General features: G+C 39.9%; 2 protein-coding genes across 12 annotated transcripts in view; one reads left to right on the top strand and one right to left on the bottom strand.

The window, feature by feature from the left end:
* Positions 1 to 114: 114 nt before the first annotated feature.
* Positions 115 to 13,219, bottom strand: atl1 (atlastin GTPase 1). 2 transcript variants are annotated; one of them, XM_026151514.1, is made up of 14 exons: positions 12,980 to 13,219; positions 11,187 to 11,437; positions 10,662 to 10,796; positions 10,098 to 10,202; positions 9,457 to 9,507; positions 8,216 to 8,272; positions 8,006 to 8,098; positions 7,700 to 7,838; positions 7,036 to 7,163; positions 6,853 to 6,909; positions 5,535 to 5,606; positions 5,023 to 5,454; positions 3,643 to 3,657; positions 115 to 2,099 (listed from the first exon to the last, which is right to left on the bottom strand). In XM_026151514.1, the coding sequence occupies exons 1-14, from the start codon at positions 13,017 to 13,019 to the stop codon at positions 1,986 to 1,988; spliced, it is 1,689 nt and encodes a 562-aa protein (XP_026007299.1). In that variant the 5' UTR covers positions 13,020 to 13,219; the 3' UTR covers positions 115 to 1,985. The 2 variants fall into 2 exon arrangements, with proteins under 2 accessions (XP_026007299.1, XP_026007300.1); XM_026151515.1 differs by having other exon boundaries at positions 12,986 to 13,218.
* A 997-nt stretch (positions 13,220 to 14,216) lies between these two features.
* map4k5 (mitogen-activated protein kinase kinase kinase kinase 5) overlaps positions 14,217 to 25,106 on the top strand; it is a 28,443-nt gene continuing 17,553 nt past the window's right edge. For 8 of the 10 annotated variants that reach the window (XM_026151497.1, XM_026151496.1, XM_026151495.1 and 5 more), the window contains exons 1-7: positions 14,218 to 14,640; positions 14,963 to 15,193; positions 18,816 to 18,873; positions 22,936 to 23,026; positions 24,100 to 24,164; positions 24,284 to 24,339; positions 24,428 to 24,475. In XM_026151497.1, coding sequence (XP_026007282.1) covers positions 15,086 to 15,193; positions 18,816 to 18,873; positions 22,936 to 23,026; positions 24,100 to 24,164; positions 24,284 to 24,339; positions 24,428 to 24,475 — 426 coding nt within the window. In that variant the 5' untranslated portion in view covers positions 14,218 to 14,640; positions 14,963 to 15,085. Of the gene's footprint in view, positions 14,641 to 14,962; positions 15,194 to 18,815; positions 18,874 to 22,935; positions 23,027 to 24,099; positions 24,165 to 24,283; positions 24,340 to 24,427; positions 24,476 to 25,106 lie in introns of all 10 variants that reach the window. The other 2 variants (XM_026151489.1, XM_026151488.1) reach the window with 1 other exon arrangement.

Genomic DNA, 25,106 nt, shown 5'->3' with positions numbered 1-25,106 from the left:
TTGCCGGTCTTCCCACAGCGTTTTATAATTGCAGAGCCATTTAAAACACTGCCGGTACGCCTCGTAGGACTTGTATTTAAAACATTTCTGATTGTAAGAAAACTCAAGTCTAGATTTCATTAATTTGGTCCATCTTTATTAGGTCTTTTCTTTGCAACTGAATTTTTTTTGCAATGCGTGTGCTGAAAACTAAGCAGAGTCAATTTGAAGGAGCTCACAAAAAAAGGTTGATTCATTTGACCTTTCAGTCCTCCCACCACATTGAGAGGTGATGCTTTAGGAATGAAAGAAAAGCTCTGTCTCACAGACGAGATATTCCAACACAGTGTAAACAAATACTGTTCTTCTGACTTCTTAATGGACACAACACCCAAAAACATAGTCATGAAATAGAAAGGGATTTCAGAACATCACGAATCTTAAACTGGTCTTGGATGGTTCTTTGTGTGAAGGCCTCGCTGATGTTGATTATAGATTGTGGAAGACTCTAGAAGCCACTCTGCTGCAGTGCCTTTAAATTTTCAACCCTTGAGGTCGAACCTCACTATAAACTTGCTAAATATGCATGACAGTGTTCCTGTACGGTTGGTGAGCAGATCTAAATGGGAGGGGGGAAGAAAAAGAAAAAAGACATAGAAAAGTTTTGCTGCAGCTTTGTATGTGATGCAGACATTTTACAGCGCAGTGACTCAAGGAGTTAAAACAGTGACCGCAGTTGTACAAATATACAGTAACAGTCTACTAAGCCGAAGTATTCAAACACCAAAAAAGAGCCATCACCGATACAAGCCTTTTGTTTAAAAATGCAAGCTGTTGTGGAAACACGAAAAGCCTCTTTCACCATGCAGCAGTTTTGCACAGATGATTCGGTTTAAGTGTGAGAAGATGATGAAAGAGATGTGGAATGAGGCTCCGTTTCCAAAGCAGGCCTGTCGCCACGCCTAATAGCATCTAGCTTTGATTCCCCCGGTGGCCACAGAATAGCTACATTCCTCGGATTTGCTCGAACATTCAGTGAAACACACAACAATGGCTTCGGCAGCCCCCGCCCCCCCAACTACATCACAATGGAAACCTAACCTTGCTCTTTCCTCCCAAACCTCAAAAGCCAAACGCACATATAACGATCACTGGGATGATGCGTGATTACAAAACTGCAAGCAGACTATAAAGTGAGATAATGTCGGCTATGTTATGTAAACTTGTGTCTCTCCCACCAGTGCCGTAGCACACAGATACACCAAACCCTAAAACTAACTCGTGTGCCATGGAGTGTCTGCATGTAGCCAGGCTGCAGCAGGTGAGAAATCTTTTTTTTCTCTTTTTTTTTTTACATGTTATGGCACAATACCAGTTAGTCACAACCATTCAGCTATTTTTTTATAAAGTATACCTGCATTTAGAGCTTAAAGATGACAGACATTAACCACTTACCATGCTGATGATGTTTGTAACGCCTCATTATTTAATATACAGTACATATTTTGTCTTTCAAACATTGCAGGTCATAGATATTGTTCCTTATAAACAACACTAAAACTTCAAAGAACAGAACAATTGTCACAAATGGGGGTTTCACAGATTTGAATATACTTTAAAAATCATTGTCAGTGACGAATGATGGAGAAAAAAATAAAAATAAACGCTCGATGAGAAATAAGCAGCAGTCTCCTCCAGCAGAGTGCCCGCGGTATTTGTACAGGTGTGTTTGCTTCACGAACTAAAGGTGAAAGACCATGACACATTGCATCCAATGCTTAGAAGCAGCCACCCACTGAGGAGATGCTCTCGGCATATGCATGAACATTAAACAGTCCGTTATAAGGGTTAAAGAAGTGAACGACCAGTAGTGGCTTGCTGCAGCAGCCAGTACCAGAGTTAAAGAGTGCCTGATGGATGAGGGCATTCATCTGCCTTCCTCCTCCTCCGCTTCCTCCCTCGGTCCATCACGAGGAAATCTCTGACATGTTCTGTCTTTGAACTAATCAGTCCCTCTTCTTGTCCTGCTCCTCAGCCACCTCCTCCACCTGATGCCCGGGGAAGGCGTGGTGATACAGGTGCCTATGATTGGCTGCTACATTATACAGCTTGTAGAGAGCCTATGGAGAGAACATGGAGCTGGTTAGTTATTTATCTTATGGATTACTTTTGCAGGAAACACCAGAGTTACATTTTCACACATACACAAGATCACGACAACAAAGTCCATTCATTCATTTACCCATCATGCATGAACATGCTTATAGTATTAGAAAGCTGGTAAAGCTTATATTTCTAATATAAGCTGGTAAAGCTAAAGCTATGCACACATATTTTGTACAATGATCAGTGCATATCAAGTGGTTTATCACTGCATCTGTATACTTTTAGAAACAGAAACCGGGAGCTAGGATTTGGGTTTCTTCTTTAATCTAGTCATATGGATTAGAAGCATTTCAATACTGATGTTTTTTTGACTTCCTTTGTACCTTTGTAGACCTGAAAACAAGTTATTCTTATATAACTTATTCACTCTGTTTGCTTTCTTTATTTCCACACTGCTGAAACATGCACAGCAGGCTTCCAGTGGCTACTTTTATCAGTTTTCTTCATTCATATTTGATTTGAAACACTAAATCAGCTGCTTCATAAATGTTACATCTGCTGATTCTGACAACAAAAAATGGAAGGAGAAAGTAAGCTCCCTGAGAGCTGTTGTAAACCAGCTTGATTTAAGCCTGATTTAATAAGCTTAAAATGGGAAATCAGGGAGCACTCAGTTGATGTCTATACACAGCCCACTGTTTACATATAAAATTTAAACTTTAGGTCATTTTTCAGGACAATCCGAGTATATTTTCTGCACAAAATATGAAAACAAACTCAATTTGAATTTGATTAACACGTCATTCACAATCATTCACAACTAAAAAGGCTATAGAAGGTTAAAGATATGTAATATAATCTGCTTTAAAGTCAAATGCCATGGATTTATGAGTCTCGGCTTTTTCAGTCCTGGGCACATTTTGTTTCAGAAATTTAGACCAGGAAGGGAAGCAGTCTGTTTGGAAAAAGCTTTGTTTGCATCGGGCCAACGGCATTAAAAACTGCCCTATTACCATAAAAATAGGCCTTTCATCAAAGTGCTGATCGGCCTAATAATAACTATTATTCATAGAGTAATATAACAATGCAAATTTTGATCCAAGAGGGAAATCATCTGAAATCTTAATTTGAAAAATATCTTCAGCAACTGTTTAAACTATGTATAGAAGAGCCCAATATGATTTCAACCATCAAAGCTGAAAGCAACCTGTTCATCAACAGTATCAAATCTCTTAGAGTGGAGAGGAGAGCAGAGGCCGTGATATCTGCTAAACTGAGATGGTTTACTGTAACAGAAAAATCAGGCGTTCATACTATTCATCATAACAGTCAAATAAAGTCATTGAAAATTAAGACAGAGAATTTTTAATTCATAAAGCAGCCTTAAGGTGTGAATTGAGGTGTCTTCATTCAGGGAACATAAGGCTGCACAAGAGGAAATTTAACTGTAGCTCAGATAATTTGAGCAGAACTTGAGTTTGATGACAACAATCTCATAGAAATGCACCAGTAGCAATGTGTTCTTGTTAATACTTCCAATTGATTTGCTCCTCTTACCTCGTTTGTGCTCCCCTGCAGAGGCGTTAAAAGAAACAAACATACAGTGTGAGCACATGTAGTGAACATGTAACACAAACAGCACATACAGATTCTTCGTTAACAGTGCACAATTGTTGCTCTTAGGCTTGTAGGGATTTGTTGCCGCCACTAATAAAGGAGGTTTTTGCCCCCTAGTTTAATGACACACATCAGTGAAGTTGATTCAAAACACACTTTAACTAAAATACAGCAAAAGTTCAAAGTGTTCTGATAAAGTGGGGATATGGCATGACCTTTAAAGTGTCTGCTTATTTTTATTTGTTCTCTAAATAGGGTCAAAAACATTAAATCACTAGAGATTATTAGCTTATTTTAACCTTCTGATCCCCTAGTCTGCTGATATACTGCAGTTCACAGGAAAGGAGCTGATATGCATTATTATTTTAGTTTGTTAAAAATTTCTATGCTTATTTGGATGAAATTGCTCTTTAGTGTTTGTTTACAGTACAGCTTCAGATCCAGATGTCCAGCAGCAGCCTGTATTCAGTTTGAATATTGCTATAAACTGCTATGGATCCATTTATGTCTTTTATTTACTGTGACATTTAAATTCACCCAATAAAGCTGTAGCTTCTGCTTTCCCACATTCATTGATGAAGATTTCACATAATTAAGCAGTGTGTTGTCCCACTTGCTCTTATAATACTACAAATCTATTCTCTACTCGTAAAAGTGGGGTACATGCTGCTCTCGGCTGCATCTGCATAAAGGGAGGGTTTGTACAATAATGCTACTGTCAGTGCTTGATGATTTGGTGGATTGCCTCAATCTGATTAAGAGACTGAAATAATTTTGTGCATGTTTTTCATCTTATCTGCTTTGCCACAAATGGTTCATTAAATTCTTTAATGACAGAGTCTTGTCTCGGGTTTGATAACTAAAGGCTCCACCCTAAAACGGGTGGAATATATATTAAAATCTTTGATTATTCACTCTGAAATATTCTTAGACAGTTTGCTTTTGAGGGTAACATTGTGATGTTTATCCAGTTGAATTGAGGTTTGCAAATGTGAAAAGGGTTGATTACATCTGGAAACATCATATTCCATTAACATTACAGGACACTGTAAGGACATTCTGTTTGGGAGTCGAGCCCCCGTAAAAGTTTGAACCTACAATCGTCCCTAAACTAATCAAACCGCAAGAGATACCAGACCTGATAACAGTATAAGTGCTCAAAACCTGAATGCATGTGATGATTTTCACTCACCTGACATCTTTTCAATACCAAACAAATCGTTCTCCTTTTTTCTTACTTTTATAAGTTGTGCAAAGTCTAAGCAGCCACCATTACCATCTAACTACTGATAAGTTAGACAGGTTATTCTTTTTATTTACCTGGTCCCACAGCGCACCAGCAACCTGGTCAATGACGGCACCGAGTTCTCGATATTCCCCAGAGTATCGGATGTAAGCCCAGGTGCACAGAGTGATCAGTGCCAGGCCGAGGATCATGTTGCACAAGCTGGCAATGATGTCCACGCCCACAAAGCCTGTGATACCCGCGGCTACGTACATGACAAAGATGACCACGAACAGTGTGGCCGGCGTGCGGGCTGCGTGGAAAATGTTCTTGGAGTCATTGTGCTTGATGTACTGGACGAACACCTCGTCGATCTCTCCCTCCAGCTGCTGCAGGTAGCGCCGGCTGAACTCTTCACCTCCCATCTTCTTCACACCCTTAAACACCTGCAGCGCCTCCTCTCTGATGGCGCTGTGTCGGGCTTGCAGCTCACTGGGGGCAAGGAAAGGCCGATCACCTCCACAGACCTGTGAGAAGTGACAGCAGTGAGTCGGTGAAGTCACTTGGTAGCTACTGGACATTCACTTACAAATCTGTTTTCACCTACCTCCTCCATTTTCTTGTTGTACAGATCTTTTGCAGCTGCAACAGCTGCTAAATTATTTGCCTCAGCTGTGGCCTGAGGGGAAGCAAATGGAAATATCATGTAAGGATCAATGTCAGCAACCAGAAATTAACAGTATGGATAAGCTTACAGCAGTGATCAGAGGTTTACGTCCACTCATCATTGATTTTCATGGTTATTTGGGGCTTTTAAGGATTTCTTTGAACTCTTCTTATATTATTATTAGATTCAGGCTCAAATATATACATACATCTAAGCTCATATTTTGTAGTATTTTTAGTAGCCATCAACAACCTTCTGGCATAATTATGGCTGGATATTTGACCACAGCCCTGGCTTTTAAGCATAGTCAACAAATTTTCACTAAGGTTGAGGTTGGGGCTTTGGGAAGGCCATTTCATAACTTTTGATGTGTGTTTAGGAACATTGTCTCATAAGTTTCCTCTAGCTGTTGATCTGAGACGAAGTTGAAGAATTTGGAGATAATCCTCCTCCTTTATTCCATCCACTTTGTGCAATGTACCAGTACCACTAGCAGCAAAACAGAGCATGATGCTAGCACCACCATGTTGAACAGCTTGTACAGTGTTCTTAAGTTTGAAGGCTTGAGCCTCGGTGGTTCCTGCGTTGTTCCTGAAAATCCTAATGAAGTTCCTCTCATGTAGGGGCAAGTTTGGGTTTTCTTCCAGACCTTAGCAAAGTGGTGACACATTTGTTTGAACTGATTATCTTGGAACCTGCAGTTGTTTAGAAATGGCTCCAAGAGATCTTCCTAACTTATCTAACTCTACATTTCTACTTCTTGGATCTTCATTGAGTTCCTTGGAGTTTCCCATTGTTCTGAGTATTGATCAATCCAATGATTGCTGTCAAACAAATTCTTTTTATGCGGCAAAGACAAACTACCAGTTGCTGTCAATCATGATCATTGATGAAAAGTTAACAGACCTCGCTGTCACAGTTTAAAATACTGCGAGATCAATTACAAGACTAAAGTAACTGTAAATATATATTTCAACATGCATGTATACTTTTGACTCTCTGTGGAGTAGAGAAAATCCAAAAATTACAGTAATTAAATTTAAAATTGTGCACTTGGTTTTTGTTATTTAAAGTCATTAAGGATATATGCCATCCAATCATCCTATCCTGAAAAAAAAAACAGTTCAAAGAAACCATTATAATCTCCAAATTACCATTAAAATAATGTCCAGATGAGTGTATGTAAACCTCTGACCATAGGTGTATCTTGAGTGCAAAGCTTTATTGTATGTTAGCAAAATAATCATTAAAAATATACCTGTAGCATTGACTTTGGATGTGGCAGCTCCTCGCCTTGGTAAATTTTGATGTAAGCCTACAAATACAAATGAAAAAGTTAATTTGTTACATTTGATCAGTCATATGCGGAAATATGGCACTTTAAATAAAGAAAGGACAGAGTCTGGTTGTTGTGCACGTCACCACGATGCTTTGTTCTAACCTTGAAATACTCCAGCAGGCCTCTGCACGTGATTTTGCTGCCGTTGATCTCCTTCACATCGATGTTGCGAGGACTGAGGAGCCAGGGGACCAAGACCGTCAGGTTGTTTATAAACTCACCATCAATCTCTAGACAGAGAGGACAACGACTGGTGAGTGTGTACAGCATGGCAAAGTCACTCACTGACAGCAGAAGCCTTCTTTGGGACAAAATGCAAGACCCCAAAAAAACCTGCCCAGCAAGGCCTCGACGAGCATTAGAAAAACCTCCAGAGCCCTCATATCTCAATCTGAGCATTTTCAAGATATATCTAAACATGTCTGATCTATAGAGGCCCCACCAGCATCTTTTAAGACCTAATATCCTGATCGCAGATATCGCAGGACAGACCGAGAGGTTCCATGTCATGATTGAAGTGAGGGAACTAAACAATATTAGGTGTTCAAAACTAGAAGTACATTTGCAGAGTGCATCCTCCGCCAAGGTTAATGTCCAATGCTGATGCAGTATTTCAAATTTTATGGGGTCTTCTTTTGCCCGAGCGTCACCTCCTCACCAAGTTCCAAGAAATTTGGCTGCGAAGTTTTTCCCAAGCCTTTCACAAACAATACTATACCTGAATGAAAGGTGCATATGGTGTAAGTGAGCAATGAAGAAAATGTACCTTTGATTCTCCCATCAAAGTGTGGGTTGGTGGCCACTTTGAGGCCAGGGTGAGGCATCAGGAAGCAGGAGATGTTGGTGAAGCAGGAGTGGATGTGTTTCCGCACATTCTGCAGCTCTTCATGCTGGTTCTCTGAGATCTGGACCGCAAACACGAAGACAACCACCAAGTTTAAGATGTGCTTTGGTTAAGCTAGTCTCAGCAGCCGTAAGCAACCACATCACTGCAAAGGCTGCACAGGAAACTGATGTGACAGGACTGAAAGTGGTGTGACCTTCTATCTCAGTAACATCTGTGATGTCTGACCTTAAGTCTCTTCTCGAGGAACTTCATGCCGCCTTCCTGTCCATAGGGAAACTCATATGGAAAACTCCAGTCTCGAACCAGGAAAATCATTGACTAGAAAGGAAATTATAATTCTTGTGTTATAAAGTGGGCTCACACACTCAAATAATTTTGAGACATAAAAATGTGTTAATAGAAATACTAAATATATTTCCTTTAAATAGAAAATACCTGGAATGGTTTCAGGAAAGTCTCCTCCATAGCTAGTCTTCCATACTCAGTGAAAAGCTGAAATAAAGTAACAATATTGTAACAAGTAATTTGAAGAACTAATGTGTGAGGATGATAATTCTGATATTAATATATAAACAAGTCGAAGGAGTTGTAGTACTGTGCAAAAGTCTTGAACCACACCCAATTTATTTATATTTTGCTAGGAAAAAATGGAAATAGCTCCAGTTATTGAAACATGTGAAACCATATATGAAAACAGTTTATAAGGCATAAACAAAGCTCCTCTTTGGATTGTGGCCACCTTTTATTATGTCTTGTTTCAAGATAATCCCACACTGCTTCAATAATATTGAGGTGGGGAAACCAATCTACAACTTGCAGTGTTTCATTGTATTTTTTTCTTTCGAGGTATGCTTTTGCTGCATTGACAGTGTGTTTGTGTTTGATCCTTTTCATTGTTAAAAAATAATCTGAAAGAAGAGTATGGTAGACATAGGAAGAGATGGAGGAAGATGTGGCAAACCTAAAGGGACAAGCCAAAAGAAGAAGTCATGTTCAAAATTAAGACCTGCTGCCACTGATTTTCAGTCCAGTTCTTGTGTAATCTGGCCTACACCAGTCCTTTCACTTGGTTTCCCTTCCTTATAAATGGCTTCAGCAGCCTCCCTTCCACTGAGACCATTTCTGATAAGGCTTTAGTAAACAGTAGATGTACCAACTGAAGGGTCAGATGCATCTGTATAGTCCAGTGTCAGATCTTTGCTGGGTTCTTTTTTTCTGGTTTCTTAAGTTCACGACTTTCAGATACTGTTCACGTGCTGTAGATGGTTTATTTTAGACCTTTCATTTCTTTTTTTGTCCTCCGCTTGTTCAGTTTCCTCAAATTTTTAAGGACATACAGCACACCATGCGGAGATATGACATGCTCATACTTTGAGCTATTTGCTCTTTTTATGCTTAAATGATTCATAGGTCAGTGTTAAGTGGTTTATCGAGCAAAACAAAAAAACATTCCTGTGAAAACGGTCAGACACAACAACTAGACTGAAAATGAGTAAAAAGCAGCCAAAGTCCAAAAAGAAAAAGAAACTTTAAAAGACTGTCAGGAAGCCTGGAGAACTATTGATCAAGACCACTTTAAAATATATAAGAAGGTCTGGTGAAACGATAGGAGGGGGGTAGCTGAGGACTTTAGTGCAGTACTGTATTTCCCTGTAATAACTGAAAGGCAATTTTACCTGCAAGTGCTGAAGGTCGTCCTCTTGCACATTCTGTGAGATGTTGTAAACCTGAGAGAGGCCATTGAGTTAGAGGGTTATTTTCTTTAAACATGTACAACTTGAAGAATGTGGTAAATTTGTCCAGGTTAAATTATTGACCAAATAGTCCATTAGGCATTGAGGAACAAACGGGACTAGCAGGCATAATATGTAACACCTGTGTCTTAGTTTGGTGTGCTAGCATGGAAACCTTTGTTATAAATCTGAGCTTGTTACAAACAGAGGAACTATTTTATTTCCAAAACAAGCATGCAGCTAATTAACATTAGACCTCCGCCGAAAGAGGAAACAGGGTAGGGACAGATGGGCCATTTCTTCTGAACAATGATGCAGTTGGCAGGTGTGCTTGAGTAGAAAGAAAAGAACTAGTTTTGGAGACTTATCACCCAAAACTAGACGTCAGTCTTGTGGTGGCGCTATAGGAAAACTTCTAGGGTCATTAACATCTCTAAAGAATTTCATGACAGTTTTATTATAAAAAAAAAATCATCACTAAGATAGTCCATCCCAAACAAACTTCAAAGTACATGCATGCATTTTTACAAATACTTAGTCTTTTCTAAAGCTAAGCTGGATCAGATGACTGAAGGTCACTGCACCTGCATGGAGCTTATCATGGTGCTCAAGGCGAACACAGTGGCTGAATCCCTCAGCGTCGACTGGCTGTCAAATGTGCCTTGCGTGTCCATTAGCAGCACAGCAACCTGTGTGAGGAGACAGATGAACGCATTCACCTTTGCTGCAGGAGTCAATATGTTCGCCGTGGATGTGCTGTACTGAGGAAAGTGAGTTTTAATACAGCGTGTGGAGTGTTTACACTCCAGAGAACAGAAAGTGCCTAAAGCAACCATTCATGTTCAGCAGCTCGTTTTGAATGAAACTAAAAAGAACGACCAACCTTTGATGCAAAATGTTAGAAACATTTGGCTGATGCAGGTATAAAAAATGTCCTAAACCACAAAAGACTCCTTTCAAGTTATCCAACCAAAGCTGCAGCTACGACTGTGAAGGTGAGAAGCTTTAAGACGACCTGTTGCCAGGCTCATTGAGAATATAAAGGTGTCACTGTAAAGAGGTTAAACAAGTATATGTGTGATATTTAATTAAGCGCTCAATTGCACTTTAGCCTACTTGTCAAGTCGTGGGATGAAATACAGTCTCACCTTTCTTCCGTCTGGTTTGTCCACCAGAAAGACCTCGCTCCAGATCTGGATCCCAGTGGTCTCCCTCTCTGAGCCGCCCCTCCAGGAGAAGCCGGTCAGAGGTTCTTCTGGATTGCCGAGCCAGTTTTCAGACGCCTGAGCACCAACAGATCACATGTTAGGCTAACAGGTCATTTTACCCTCAGTGGCTTTGAAATATTGCTCTTTTTTTTTTTTTTTTAATTTGATCTGCTGCTTGAAAAAAAGAAGGTATAAATAGGATAAAGGAAGATAAAGAAATGCATAGCCATTTTATTCCAAGATTACTGTACATAAGCAGGTTGGTGCATGCATGTAGTAATATAATATCATAAATATTCTTCTTTTTTTGCCAGTTCCTTTGCTATATTTCAATTTTTTTATGTGCTACATCAACTCACAAGCTAAATCGGGAACTTTTCCACCAGCACGACTGAGCCGATTCACGCACACAGACTGTATGATCTATACCACGCAGACTGGAGTAATGCTTTTGCAGAGACTTACATGGTTGTACATGTAACGCAGCATAAAGTCCATGAGGAAAGACTTGCCCTTCCGGAAAGCCCCGGCCACGGAGATGGCCACCACCTCACGATCTCTGACCTCCTCAGACAGCAGGATGCGACTCAGCGCCGCCTCATCCAGCTCAAAGGTGTGGTCATCTTTGACCAGCAGCACTTGGATGGGCCGAGCTCGTCCGTCTGGCTCCTCCTCCTCTGAGCTCCAATCATAGACATTTTTATCACTGAGGGACCCTGGAAGAGAAGACAGTCGTGGGAAATCATAAAACCTGAAGCAAGAAAACAGCATTAACATTACAGTCAAACACAGAGATGGAGGCAAAATGTTTTATTTAAAGAATTTATTGTGTCAATGAAACACCAACTAAAATGTTGTTGTGTGAGTTACTGAACAGCGAGAACGTCTTCACAGTGATGATAAGCGCACTTAGCAGTCCATTAAGTGAGGAAACAGGAAAGTTGAGTCCATTACTCCTTCCTGTTTCAGCTCCAGATCAATAGCATGGCCTGCAAGCTTGTTAATAATATTCCTAATGAATCAGGCCACACTCTTTTTATCGAATGAGATCATGTGCATTCAGAGGTTTTTTCCATGCAATGACTCAGTGTCTTTCCAGTCTCTGCTGTCTCATGTACAGTGTAAGGGCTAAATGGGCTTCCTGCAATGATTGGAGGCTTTCCGAGCTCCCAAATTCCCCACACTGTAATGTGTGTTTACTGAAGACGAAACAAAGTCCAAACACACACCACTAATTCCAGTCACTGCAGCTGTGGTGTTAATTTTGAGCTTTCAATGCAAATCAAAGCATGGATACAACTCTTTAAAAAAGCAGCAGTGACAGATTAAGGAGTAGCAGACAAAATTTTAAGGATGTGTTAAATGATTAATAAAGGGTGCCAAGAATGCACGGTGAATAATTCAGCAAGGAATCATCCAAGGTTTCGTCTCAGGCTTGAAGGGGACTATCGGGGTGGATTCACATCTCTTGCAATGGCCTCTTCAACCAGGCCTGGCATCATGAGCCTGCCTGGTTAACCTGATCGTGTTCCTCTGCTGCTGCTGTTGCTCTTAAAACAGCCAAAGACGTCAGAAGCGGTCTGCTCAAAGTGGGTCAGCCCAGATAAACTCTCTGATGACAAACAGCAGCATTTCACCCTTTCCCCCCTCACTCCTAATGCAGTCATTCAGCCCCTTCCTTCCCCTTGCAGGCCTGAATTTATAGTTAACACAGAGCATAGCGTGATGTCAGTGACAATCACCAACAGTGATGATGGCATTAACGGTCAGGGTGCAGATGGTGGTCCTGAGGATGATGAGAGGCTATCTTCTGATGCAATATTACATAATTGTATGCCAGATGCACCACGTACAATCACGAGAAGCTCACTGTGATAAACAAAATACACCAGAAGCTGGTTTTCAGGCCTCTTAGGGAGGTCCAGAGAGCACTAACAGACATTTCCCTACGCGCTGATTACTGAATAAAAATATAATATGTCTTAGAAATACAGGTCTGTGCTTGCTTATGCCTGATTAGACAATATTCCTGCAGAGACTCACAAAAGCACGTATTTCTCACGATAAATGGCGTCATGTATTGCTGCATTCAAATAAATAAACACTGGTCATGATACGGTCAAAACGAAACCAAGCCTTTCATCATGGAGTCTAAGATAAACATCTTACTGGCTTACACCCTCTCCTCCTCGGCAGGGAGGATAAAAAACGGTTTGTGCCGTCAAGAAAAGCAATGAAATATGAAATACTGTACGTACACTCACCCCAGCTGTCTCTTTCTGGACGGTGTTTCGCCATAATACTGTCCTTATATCCCTTTGATTGTGGGTTACTGAGCGACCCTAGTCGGTAGTCATGAGTGTATATCGTGGGCTGGGAGAATGCCCTGGCTCCACCAAAACGATGCTCGTCTCGCAGGAGGATGATGGAGCTTTTATCCTCAATGCGATGCAGCCATGCTGTATCTCGCTAGGGGGCGCAGTTCTAAAGCAGCAGCTTGAGGCATGGGACGACAGCTGCAGTTCAGCTTATATTGCAATGTCTACAGAAAAGAATGATTAACGATTATGTGCTTGAAAGTGCGACCAGAAACGCATTTCTTTGTCGCTGCCTTCACTTGAAATTTTAGCTTCTACCGGCAGGTGGCGGTAATTACACAGAGGTTGAAAGGTATGCCCCCTTCATGTGCGCTTTTGTAAAAATGTAAATTCCAAATGGGTAAAGCAGTAGTCAGTATGTTGTTAAAATACTACATTCAATAAATAAATAAATACAAATTCCCCTCTTTATTGAACTGTTACTATACGTTGAACTGAACTGTAACTTTATGAAAAGAAAACATCAACTCCTTAAAACAATTACCCATATCATATTCTAACACATGGATAAATATTATTGCCTTAAAATAAACCACTTTCATGTTGGGTAATAAAGGAAATTACAGATATCTGGTTTTAGACCTACTGATATCAGATAATTATTTCACTTAAATTGTATTAAAAAAAAAAAAGAATAACCTAAAATATTACTATAATCATACATCAAAAAAATTCAGACCTTTTTCCACCAACCCTTTGAAAAATAAAGATATTCTCTTATTTAGAATATTTTTATTATTCCTGATTGTATTTTGTGGCATGAAATTATGCTTGTAAAGCATTTTCAAATACAGTAATACCTGCAAATGATAACTTTAAGGGGTCATAATTACATCTCAACAGAAATTTTATTCATCCAACTTTTTTTGAAAAGATATGCTGAGATACTAAACCATAACTACATCAAAAACGAGCCCATAAATCAAAATTTGGTTCGAATAGATAATAAAGAAAAGGTACTATTTTAAAAATGAGACGTCTAGATACATTTCATGTGCTTTGAATGCCCTTTATATTTTTATTTCTTTATTACAAATCGAATACTTTTGTTATATTATTAACGATGTAATAAATACGTGATTGTGGTTAGATTATTTTCCGTGATGCACTCGAATGCAGCAGCGTCCAATAACTGCGACTCCACAAAGATTAGTAACACACTGTTGCTTTTAAGGGAGCGTGTTATTTCAGTAAATCCAACAGTTTATTGTTTATGTAGTCTAACGTTAGTATTCTACCCATGAGCCCGAGGCTAATCTAAAACTGTCAGCCGAGGGAAATGACATGGCAACGGCAAAACTTAACGCTGGCTTGCGGGGATTTGAAGTCGACCCTGTCGCTTTTTCTCTGAAGGAGTGAACTGCAGCAGCAGCAGGACCAGCAAGCGAGTGAAGTTTACTACTGTTCCCTCGATAACAAAAGAGGGGGACCGCCTTTGTTTGTTTGTTTTTTGGATAACTATTCGACGCCATCGCACAGTTAAAAGCCTGAAAACGATTCGGAGTTCAAGACATGCTCCCGCCGTGTTTGTGTTGTTGAAGGTATACACTGTTGAAGTTAAAGCCAGCCGAGAAGCTAACTTTAGCCAGTTAGCTAGCGTTAGCTGACCCGCCCGGATGCTAAGCCTCTCACCGGCTCTGGCTAATTGCTGGAATGACCACAACCTGCATGTTAATACCGTTATAATAGTCACTGCTTTTAAATGCTTGTCTCTTTATTACTTTTGAGGAGTAGTTGGCGGTAAATTAGTTAGTGCTTGCGTGACAGATGTCAAAGCTAAGCTCGTCCAGGGTTATTAATAGAGATTAATACTCGCTGTTTTTCTTTTGTGCACTTTTCCCCAAAAAACTTTCCACATTTCAGGACATGGACAACAGGGACGGGCAGTCTGAGTAACACTGACTCAAAACCATTGTTGCATCAGATCATCGACACCACCGTTGGTCAGTCCAAATAAATGTAAAGGCATCTCTGGGTCAAGGTACCATGGATATCTTTACCCGACCAAGCAATGAAATCCAAAGGAGGAACCCTCAGCATGACTTTGAACTCATTCAGAGGGTTGGAAGTGGCACATATGGAGACGTGTATAAGGTACAGTGATGTTCCCACAGTCTATCATTAGAGCTAGAGATAACATAACCCACCACATCATGACTAATCAGGCTGTCGCTGTAATTTAAGCCAGAGTGGTGTTTGCTTTGTAAGCCATGATAACATGTGGCAAACACATTGACAGGAGCTTTTGAGTGAGAGCCAGGTTGTGCATCCATTCATGCGCCAAACATTGCATATGGTGGCGCTTACTGTTTTTTACTTTGTTATCTTATTTTATTGGTTGGATCAGTTTGTTACCTGTATTTTCCTGCTTGTGGAGGCAGTGTTGCTAAACCAGTTTGACTGTTGTGCTCAGGTCGTTGCTTGTATCTTCTTGTTAGTTTGCTCTACCACTTTTGGTGGAGACAATGCAACATACATCAGAAATACATTCACCACTTACTTCAATAGGTACACCTGTTTAGCTGCTTGCTAACTGAATATGTCATTAGAGAGTCACATGGGAGTAACTCAACAGATAGGCATGTGGACATGGTCAAGATGGCCTGCTGAAGTTCAATTTGAACATCAGAATGAGGAAGAAATAAAGGTGATTTAAGTGACTTTGAATGTGGTTGTTGGTGTCAGATGGATAGTCTGAGTATTTTTGAAACTCTTTATCTACTGGGATTTTCCACCACACTATCATTGGTTGGCTTTACAGATAATATCTGAAAAAGACAAAAAGTGCCCAGTGAGCAGCAGGGGAAAATGCCTTGTTGATCCCAGATATCAGAAGAGAATGGCCAAAATGCTTTAGGCTAATAGAAGGGCAAGAGTAACTCAAATAACCACTCGTTCAGCATACCTCGTTATACAGAAGTATGCAGAAGAGCATCTCTGAATGCATAACATGTCTAACCTTGAACCAGATGGGCTACACCAGCTTATGTTGTAAATTGCCCTTACTTAGTGTACAGTCTCTTATTTCTTATTTTTTATTTGCATTTTCCATCTGCCTGTCACTTTGCTGCTGGAAGACTACAGTTTCCCCCAGTCAGGGTCCATAAAGGATATTTCTATTCTATTCTATTGTTCTTTGAAATGCGGTGGAACAGGAGATTCACATCATGGATGTGCACGTGACAAATGTGCAGCAACTGTGTGATGCTATCTGTTAATATGGGCCAAAGGAATGTTTTGACCACCTTGTTGAATCTGTGCTGTGAAGATTTAAAGCAGTTCTGAAAGCGAAAGTGGCTCCAGGACAGTACAAGGACGTACCTAATAAAGTGGTCAGTTACAGTACATTGTGTGATGCATAACTTTTCAGAATAAGAGTTCAGCTGTCAAATTTGTGTTTAGTTTTTGGACATGGATATAGAAAGACTGTCAGCAATAACATATGATTATTTGGTTCCTTTTTCTCACTTGCATATGCGCTGTATTTATTTTGCAGCTTTTTGTGAGACAGTCTAGTTTCGTAAGTTTTTCTTTTTGGGGTTTTTCCCTTTTTTGTGGAAAAACTGGGCAAATAGTCTTGAGTCTACAGTCTTTTATTGCAGTTAAAACCAGAGGTCCAAAGTAAGAAAGAGTAGAGAGAGAGTAATTGACTGTTCGGGTGATTTGTTACCATGTTCTTCTTGAAAAATGGCAAAGCTTTACTTGTTCCAGCTGCACATTTATGAGGATTTGCTCCTTTTCTTTGTCAGATTGTTGTGAATCTCAAACATCTGGAGAATCCCCATAGAAAATCGAATGATTATATTAGTGCGTTGATGTATTTGTTTCAAGCCAATGCTGTTTTGCGTATGTGTTATTAATTTGCTGGGTATAGCCGACTAACTGCCAGATGTTTCCCACTGTTTGTCTGGCTGCGGCGAGGTGCGTTTTGCTGGAGAATTTTCTTGTTTATCCATCTGTCGCACACAAACAGACGAACCATCTGATGTAGACGTGATGGTTCAGCCGGGCTCACATGGCCTCCCTCCATACAAAGCCTTCCTGGCCAGCGAGCCAGCCCACCCTCCACCCCCAGACAGGCCACCGGTGGTATGCTGCGCCTGGTATTCTCCCGGAGCTCACAGGCTCAGAGCTGCAGTGAGTTGAAATATGATCAGGCCCCTGTCTAAACATGCGTTTCACTATGGGTGTGTTCTGCCCTTTGACAGAGAAAGCGCCTTTAGATTTGGGAAAAGTCCTCAGCATGGCATTCCTCACCTTTGAATGTTTACTACATGTGAATATATTGGTTTAACAATTTCATGGCATCTCTGTGGAGGTTATTTTGGTTTTCTTTAGTTGTAGAGTAATTCCCCAGGTTGTGAATCTTTTTCTGGTCAATTTCCTGTCATATAACACAATTAGAAAGGGAAAAACCAATCTTGGAAGGCCAGTAGATGAATGGAGTATCGATGGCTTTGAAAATATTTGCATCAAAGTTAAGTGTTGAGGGACAAAGAGGGAACTAAGGGATACTGTAAATAGTCAGTCACTTGTAGTAAAATCATTCTAGAAGCTAGTCTCACCACTCAGCAGCCATCTTAGTTACACATCCATTATTTGACCAGCTATTTTACAGCCTTATCTAAATTACTTATATTTTGATTGTCACAAGGGCATTAAAACTGCACTTATAGGCTCAACAATCAAATTTGACTTAAAAAAAAATGCTAGAAAAGTTTTGTTTTCCCAAAATAATGGGGTACCTGGAGGTATTTTGAGTTGTGAAAAGTGCCAGGTCTTTCACACTTATGATGTTTACTCACTTTGTTCTATGTATATGTTCAGTTTGAAGGAATCAGCCTCACTGTAATTACCCTGAATTTGCGCAAACATGAGACCAGAGACGTGAGAGAGAGATGGAAAGAATCCTAATGGAAATGAGAAACAGTGTCACATGCTACATATTCTCTGCTTCATCTCGTATGTGGGTATTATAATGAAAACTCCCCCCTTTAGTGGCTTATTTCTTAGGTTGGTTACCTCTGCTTCAGGAAGTAACAAACAGAGGTTCAACACAAATACTAAACACACTTGAGTTTAAAGCAGAACAGTCACATGCTCTCGTAATATGTGCACAGTAGGAAAAAATTGTTCTGTTTTCTTAAATGTCTTTATGTTTGTGTGCACGCAGCTGCATTTTAAACAGTTTAAAGCTTTGTTTGGGTTGCTGTTTACATGTGTGAATCACCACCACATTCCACTACTGAAAGATGCCCAGGCTGCTGGGTTTTGTGGTTTATGGCTGATTTAGCCGCTCGTCCAGACATTTCACTCTCTCGGATTAGGCAGCATCCCGTCTTGACCTGGATTTGGACTTCAGTGAAACCTGCTGTAGCACAGGACTTTTACACATGATGGATGCTTCGTAAAATCTATGAAATACAAACATGCTTGTCGGCATTATGAAGTGATTCAGGGAAGAAACAAAAAATTAACTGAGGAATGACTAAAATATGCAGACATTCAGACATTTATTCATAAGTCACAGACGGTGTCCGGCCTTTCCCTGGTGGCTAATTTATAATGCTGGTTGGCCACAACTTCTTTTCTTTATTGACTTTTGTGTTCAAGTTTATTTGGTCTCTATAGTCAGTGTTTCAGTCAATACAGTTAACAGGCGGTGAGCAACCTACAGTTAAAGCCTCAGTTAAAATTGTGTTATTGTGTTTTTCAGGCTCGAAACATACAAACCGGAGAGCTTGCTGCTGTGAAGGTCATAAAGTTGGAACCAGGTAAGAGCTGTTACCTTTATTTCATTATCTCATCGCAGTGAAAAGAAAACACACAGCTTTTTAGCATTTTACAGAAAAAAAACTCCCCTCAAATAACTGTAAAAAAAATTTTTTTTACTGCAACAAAACTGGACTTCTTACGTAAACTGAAGATTTTATATAATATTTATCAAGAAAAGGCAAATATCTAAACAGTGAAAAATAAATCTCATTTCCCAGCAGGAGTATGATGTGTGGTTTTGTGTACAAGGAACAGAAAGACTGGTTCCACTTTGGGGTTTATGCTGGTAATGACCTAGTGACAGAGTTAGCACGATCCAGATTAGTGGGATTACGGAGAGGGCTTTGTACCACCAGCGACCAGACAGAGCTCAGCTGATTAACAGCGAAGGAGGACATTCACTCCTGTTTATGCTTTTCTTTCATTCATCACATGTCTGGGTCAATGAAGAATCATAGGATCACTAATCAGTGTTTACATTTGTTCTTCTTGTCAAATGTTTAAATGTTTGATCCATGAACTTGATATATATTATTATTATTCTATATATTATTGTGCGGTAGTATGGATTCCTGCAGGACAGAGCATAAAAGTATGAATTTATCCTGACTTGGTGGCCTCGGCTTATGACAATGACTGAGATCAATGGTGCTAAATTTGTCTGATGGAGACCACAAGCTGAATATTTCAACTACAAATTTCAGAAAGCTGAAGCTGGTTGAGGGCCAAAACATGTCCCATCTTGTTATGTAATGCAGTTGAGCCGCAACGTATTTTCTTTGTTTGATTTTTTTTTTCTGATGAAGGTTCTTGTTGATTAAGTTGAACGAAAGGCAGTTTATAAAAACGTGCATCACATGTTTTGACTGCTCAAGATAGTTTTTTTTTTTTTTTAAATTGGCAGGCTGGTCGTAAACAGATGCAAAGAAACATTTCTCGTCTTTCTTGTCACACTTAACCTGTTAAAAAAAAAATTAGGAAAGTGAGCTGCATGCCAAAAGACAGACTTGGCGAGGGAGGAACGTTTCTTGTTTTTATGATGGACTGTGCAAAATGGTCGATATGACTTGTGCAGACTTGACAGGTTATATAGGAATGATCAGAAAATATCAGATGAAGTGAGAAGGTTGGACTGCAAAGGCTTTAAAGCAAAAATTGTTACAGGTTAACTCAATAGATTATCAAGATGATCTAAACCTGTGTTCAGAGTTCCTTTCTTTTCTTTTCTTTTTTTTGACCCAGCTTTGGTCAAAGAAGGACTCCTTTCTTTACCTAATCTTTCGCAAGAGGCCCTCCTTTCTGTGCTCGAGGTAAACAGCTTTGGGTGGACCATGCAATCAAACAGGTTTAACCAGGAGTGACGCCCGTAAGAAAATACGGGACAGAAAAAGAGTTAGGAGTGGTAAAACCTTCTGGCGGTGAGACTGTGGGGCTTTTGACTGCAGCATTAAAAGAAAAATAACCACTGAATCAAATTGGTGTGGGTTGTCACTGTGTGACCATTAATGACAAATGGAGAAGGACATTTCTTTGTTTTTCTTTTTTTGGTACAAACTCATAATCACTTCATCATTAGTCTGGTCGTCTTGTGACTCTGTAGTTTTTAAGTTCTGTGTGTTTGCAAAAACCTCCCAGCAGTTTCCACTAGAGATTCTCAGAACTATGTCACCAGACTTACCTTTTTTTTTATTTTACTTTCTTTTTTTTAAATTTCAACACATAAACAGTAACTTTTAATGTTTCCTAATCTTGTTTCTCATCTTTGGATGGTTCCAGTTAGCAGTCAGTTAAAATAAAGCCATCTTCTTCTACTGTCAGATATGTTTTTAAATTAAAAAAGGACTTTATTTCTGAGATTATCGGTAACAGGTTTCGACAAAAGTCCTACATACTGAAATGAAACTTGACACGATGAGAGGCATAGTGTATATTCAGAGCAGGGGGAAGCGCTCGATCTGGGAGGAAGTGGCTAAACTCTTAGGCCTCTGCTCACCAAGAAGAGAAGATTGTGGGGTGACTTGTTATGTATTTTGTTTTCTGTACTAAGCTCACTCACTAAAATTACTCCTGCTCAAATTTTTGTGGCTCTTCAAACCCTTTGCTGTCAGTCAACAGATATATTTAAGATTGTTTGTGATCCACACTAGTTCTCCCTGTACACATGTGGTATGACATAGTTATAACCCTGTTCGCCAAGGTGAGGCTTCATGTAGGATTCCATGAAAAAAATTGGAGCTTTGCGTCAAAGCTGTCAAGCAGTTGCTTTCACAAGGTCCGGTGAGTGTGAGGCATTACTCATATTCTTATTATAGCCTCTTATCTATAGGGCATTTAACAAATGGAGTGGAGGGAGTCAAGCAGAATTACGCCAATGCTCCACTTCCTCCTGTTGAGGCTTCTCTTGACCATATTGAGCACCGAGTAATTCAATCGTCATCATTGCACATGTTGAATGTGTAACAAAAAGGACAGAAGTAAAAACTATGGCAGTGTGTTGAGTAAATGGAAAAAGAAACTTTACCAAGTAGATTTAATTGTGAATCTGATTAAAGCTTTTTAAAGGCACATTAACAGGAATATCCCAGCGTGCGTGTAAAAAGCAGTTGGAGGTGTATTTGACTTTTGCAATACGTCTTCCTTCTGGTAAACTTTTCTTTGACATTTCAGCTATGTAAAAGCTGTAAGCAGAATGTCTGACATGCCACCTTGGTGACTGAATGAGTTTTCGGGAAAAAAGTCTCCTTCTGTGTCACTTAAAATAATGTGACGCACGGAAATGTGTGCTTTCTGCTATACTGAGTTATATGTAGGAAAATCAAAGGCATATAGATAGTGTTTGGTTTATTTTAAGACACGACTCGTGTATTGTTTAAATAGTTTGACTCGTGTTTGCATTCCAGGCACGTGAAAAAGCCTAAACTGTCCCAGACACACTGAAAACAGGTTGGCTGTACGCAAGTTGCCTAGTTGCTTGCAAAGTGTTTGTGCACAATAACGAGCCGCTGTGCTTCAGGAAGTTTTTCTGCTGATCATGCTTTCTTTCTGAGTATAACTAGCCCTGTATCAGAAAAGCTGACCCCAAACCACCTGGTTTGGTGTCTGAAGCACAGTATTGTTGTGTAATGCAGCTCAGTTTAATTTACTCTGATGATTGTATAACAGAAGCAAAAAAAGAGGTCTGTTCACATACCACCTCAGTTACAAGAATTCACAGGTTTGACCACAGCCTGGAAAGGAAATAAGTTTGTTTTCAGTAATTTCCTGTCACTACCAATGATGTGCAACCTACTATTTATTTAAGCAGAGAGTATATTTATGTGTGAATCAAAGAAAGTGGATTTTGTTCATCTGCACGTAGCGTTTCACTGGGAGAAAAGCTTCATCAGTTTGAGTACTTCTTCATTTCCTAACCTGGATGATTGATCGCGGAACCAAAGACATTTATATATGAACTTAAGCTTAAAGCATTGCCTGTGATGACAGTCACAGAGTGTAGTTGATCTTAACCAGCTGTTAATGTATTCCAGGGCTGTCTTTCTATGCTCAACTGGGACAGCTGAGCTTACATATTTTTGTCTTTTTGCTTCCTACTGGTTAAATGTGGTGGTGATCTTTGCTGAGCTGGAATGCTGCTTTGATAATGACCTATACCACATAAACTTTAAAACCTCTCATGTCATTGAGTGTTCTGTATCCTGCTGTATTTACACAGGGATAAAATATGGTGAAACCTTGGCAAACATGGGAAGACTTTTTGTTTACTGAACTGAAAAGATAACAAAGAGAAGGTTTAGGGTTGTTTTTTTTGCCTTTTTAAAGCCTAAAGTTTAAGGAAGATGCAAGCATTGTCACACGCTGGATGCTTGTGTGGTCGTTTGTGTCAACAGACTTTAGTGCCCAAAAAACATACTACCTCTGAGGGTTTTTACATGATCTTTTAAACTAAATGGTTTTTATTTTAAGACTGCAGTAATTTTTCATTTTAAAACAAAGCAGGGCAGAAAATGAAATAAACACTTTTTTTTGGTCCGTGTGTCTGTGATTTCTCTCTCTGTTTCCAGGGGATGACTTTTCCATCATACAGCAGGAAATCTTCATGGTGAAGGAATGCAAGCACCACAATATTGTGGCCTACTTTGGGAGCTACCTCTGGTAAGAGCCAGCACAAAATGCTCCTGCGTAGTCATTTTACCCTCACAGTTTGTTTTCTTTTTTTCCTCACTCTCACAGCCAGTCGAGTGCATAACATTTGTGGAATTCATATGTAACTGTCAAAAGGATTTAACAAGCCACTGCCTGAAACTCACATGATGTATTTAATTACTTAGTAAACCTGTGTGTGTGAAAGTATGACTCAGACTCTTCAACTGGGCAGACGGGTGCTGACTAGGCCCTTCGGTGCCAGGATGCTATTCTTCTGTTTTAATGGAGTCCATGATTTGTGGCTGGTATTTCAGAGGAAGTTGGCCCGGTTCCGCCCACATCTTCCTTAGACTTCCAGCAGGTTTAAATGGAATAAAAGCCTCTGAACTATTTTATTTGGCTATTCGTGCAGAGAGCTGTATGTCTTATCTCAGCAGGCATGTCTTATGTGGCGTTGCCACACAGAGCTCAACTGGATACAGTAAAGCGTTAATGAGCAATGAACTGTGCATTAATTATTATAAAACTACCTTAATTTAATCAAAGGAACCCCTGTTTATCTGGGGAAATTTTAAGTTTCCTGTTGACCCCTTTAGTTACCTGAAATGGTTTCCATGACCACCTAAATGTTGAGTGAAACAAGGTGGCAGTGAGCAACCCCTCTACTGGTTCACGTGTCGTTTTTATTAGGACTGCAACCATTCTCTAAATTATAAGGCCTTGTTACTGTTTTTGGTCTGTTTTTATATGTTTTTTAGGGTGTAGCGTGTGAACAACAAAGCTGAGAGAAAACTTCTCACCACAGCAGCGATCGCTTGTTGTATTTTCAGCACACGCTTTACCTGAAGGCTTTTTAGATGTTCAGCTTTCATGTGAAACAGGAAGAAACTTTCTATGGAGGATTCATTTCCAGTTTCAGAACTCTTACACCTCTTATTCTTAGTTGTTTTTTATCAGGGAGCAATTTTATTTTATTTTTTCTAAAACAAGCTTCGCAGCTTCTCAAAATGTTTGTTTGCTCTGGTGTATTTTGTGACTGCATAAGTGGTTAAAATGTTCTTAATTCTGCTTTTTTTTTCTAGTCGAGAGAAACTTTGGATATGCATGGAGTACTGCGGGGGAGGATCTCTGCAGGACATCTATCATGGTGAGCTTTAGTTTTATTCATACATGGCAAGGTGCAGACATGAACTACGTTTTATTGCTATGCACCTTGTGCCATCTCTGTCTTCAGCCCTACTAACATTGAATGAATGTGTGTAATAGTGACTGGACCTCTGTCAGAGCTTCAAATAGCATACGTCTGCAGAGAGACCTTACAGGTAATTTACTTGGAATATTTTGAGGAAACGTTACAGAGTTTGTGGTTTCAAATGTGGTCATTACGTAATGCTGTGCCTTCCTTTACAGGGTTTGGGATATCTCCACATTAAGGGGAAGATGCACCGCGATATCAAGGTACAATTGGTTTTTATTTCATTTTCTTTGAATGTGAATTTTGTCTCCTTATCGTGGCTGTTGTAATACATCACATACAAACACCGACCGTCTGATGATACTTTAAGCAGTAAATTTCAGAACATCTCAAGAAAAAGCAGCAGCACAAGTAGCAGTTTCAGTACTATTAATGTCAGCATGAATGCATTGGTGGCCCTCAAAATGGGGCAGAGGTCAGACATGGCAGCATAGGTGTAAAACCAAAGTCACAGGAAAAGCATAACTGGGTGTGCTTGCTCGGAAGCATGTGACTGATGCTACTTTTGCACTTTTGAGCTGAAGTTAACTTTGCTCGATGCATGCACTAAAGCCTGGAACTTCACTCTCATGTGTTATCATAAAGGTCAGGGCTGGATCTATTATCTTTTTCAGCTCTATGCAGCAAGCACTTCCTGTTTCCTCTACTCTCACCGCAGGATGCCACCAGAGACACCGTCAGTCACAGCCAGCAGAAACAATATTAGTGAAACTATTAAAGGCTGTGATACTACTCCAAGTTTACGAGACGCCAGGATAGTAACATGCCGGGTGTTGCTGAGAAATCTTTACACATATAAAGCTGTTATTGTGGTTATTTCTGGCCCTGTATTTA

The sequence above is a fragment of the Astatotilapia calliptera genome, chromosome 19, assembly GCF_900246225.1.
Source record: "Astatotilapia calliptera chromosome 19, fAstCal1.2, whole genome shotgun sequence".
Classification (NCBI taxonomy): domain Eukaryota; kingdom Metazoa; phylum Chordata; class Actinopteri; order Cichliformes; family Cichlidae; genus Astatotilapia; species Astatotilapia calliptera.
Note: the sequence above shows the minus strand (reverse complement) of the source record. Positions and strands in the feature narration are given on the sequence as shown.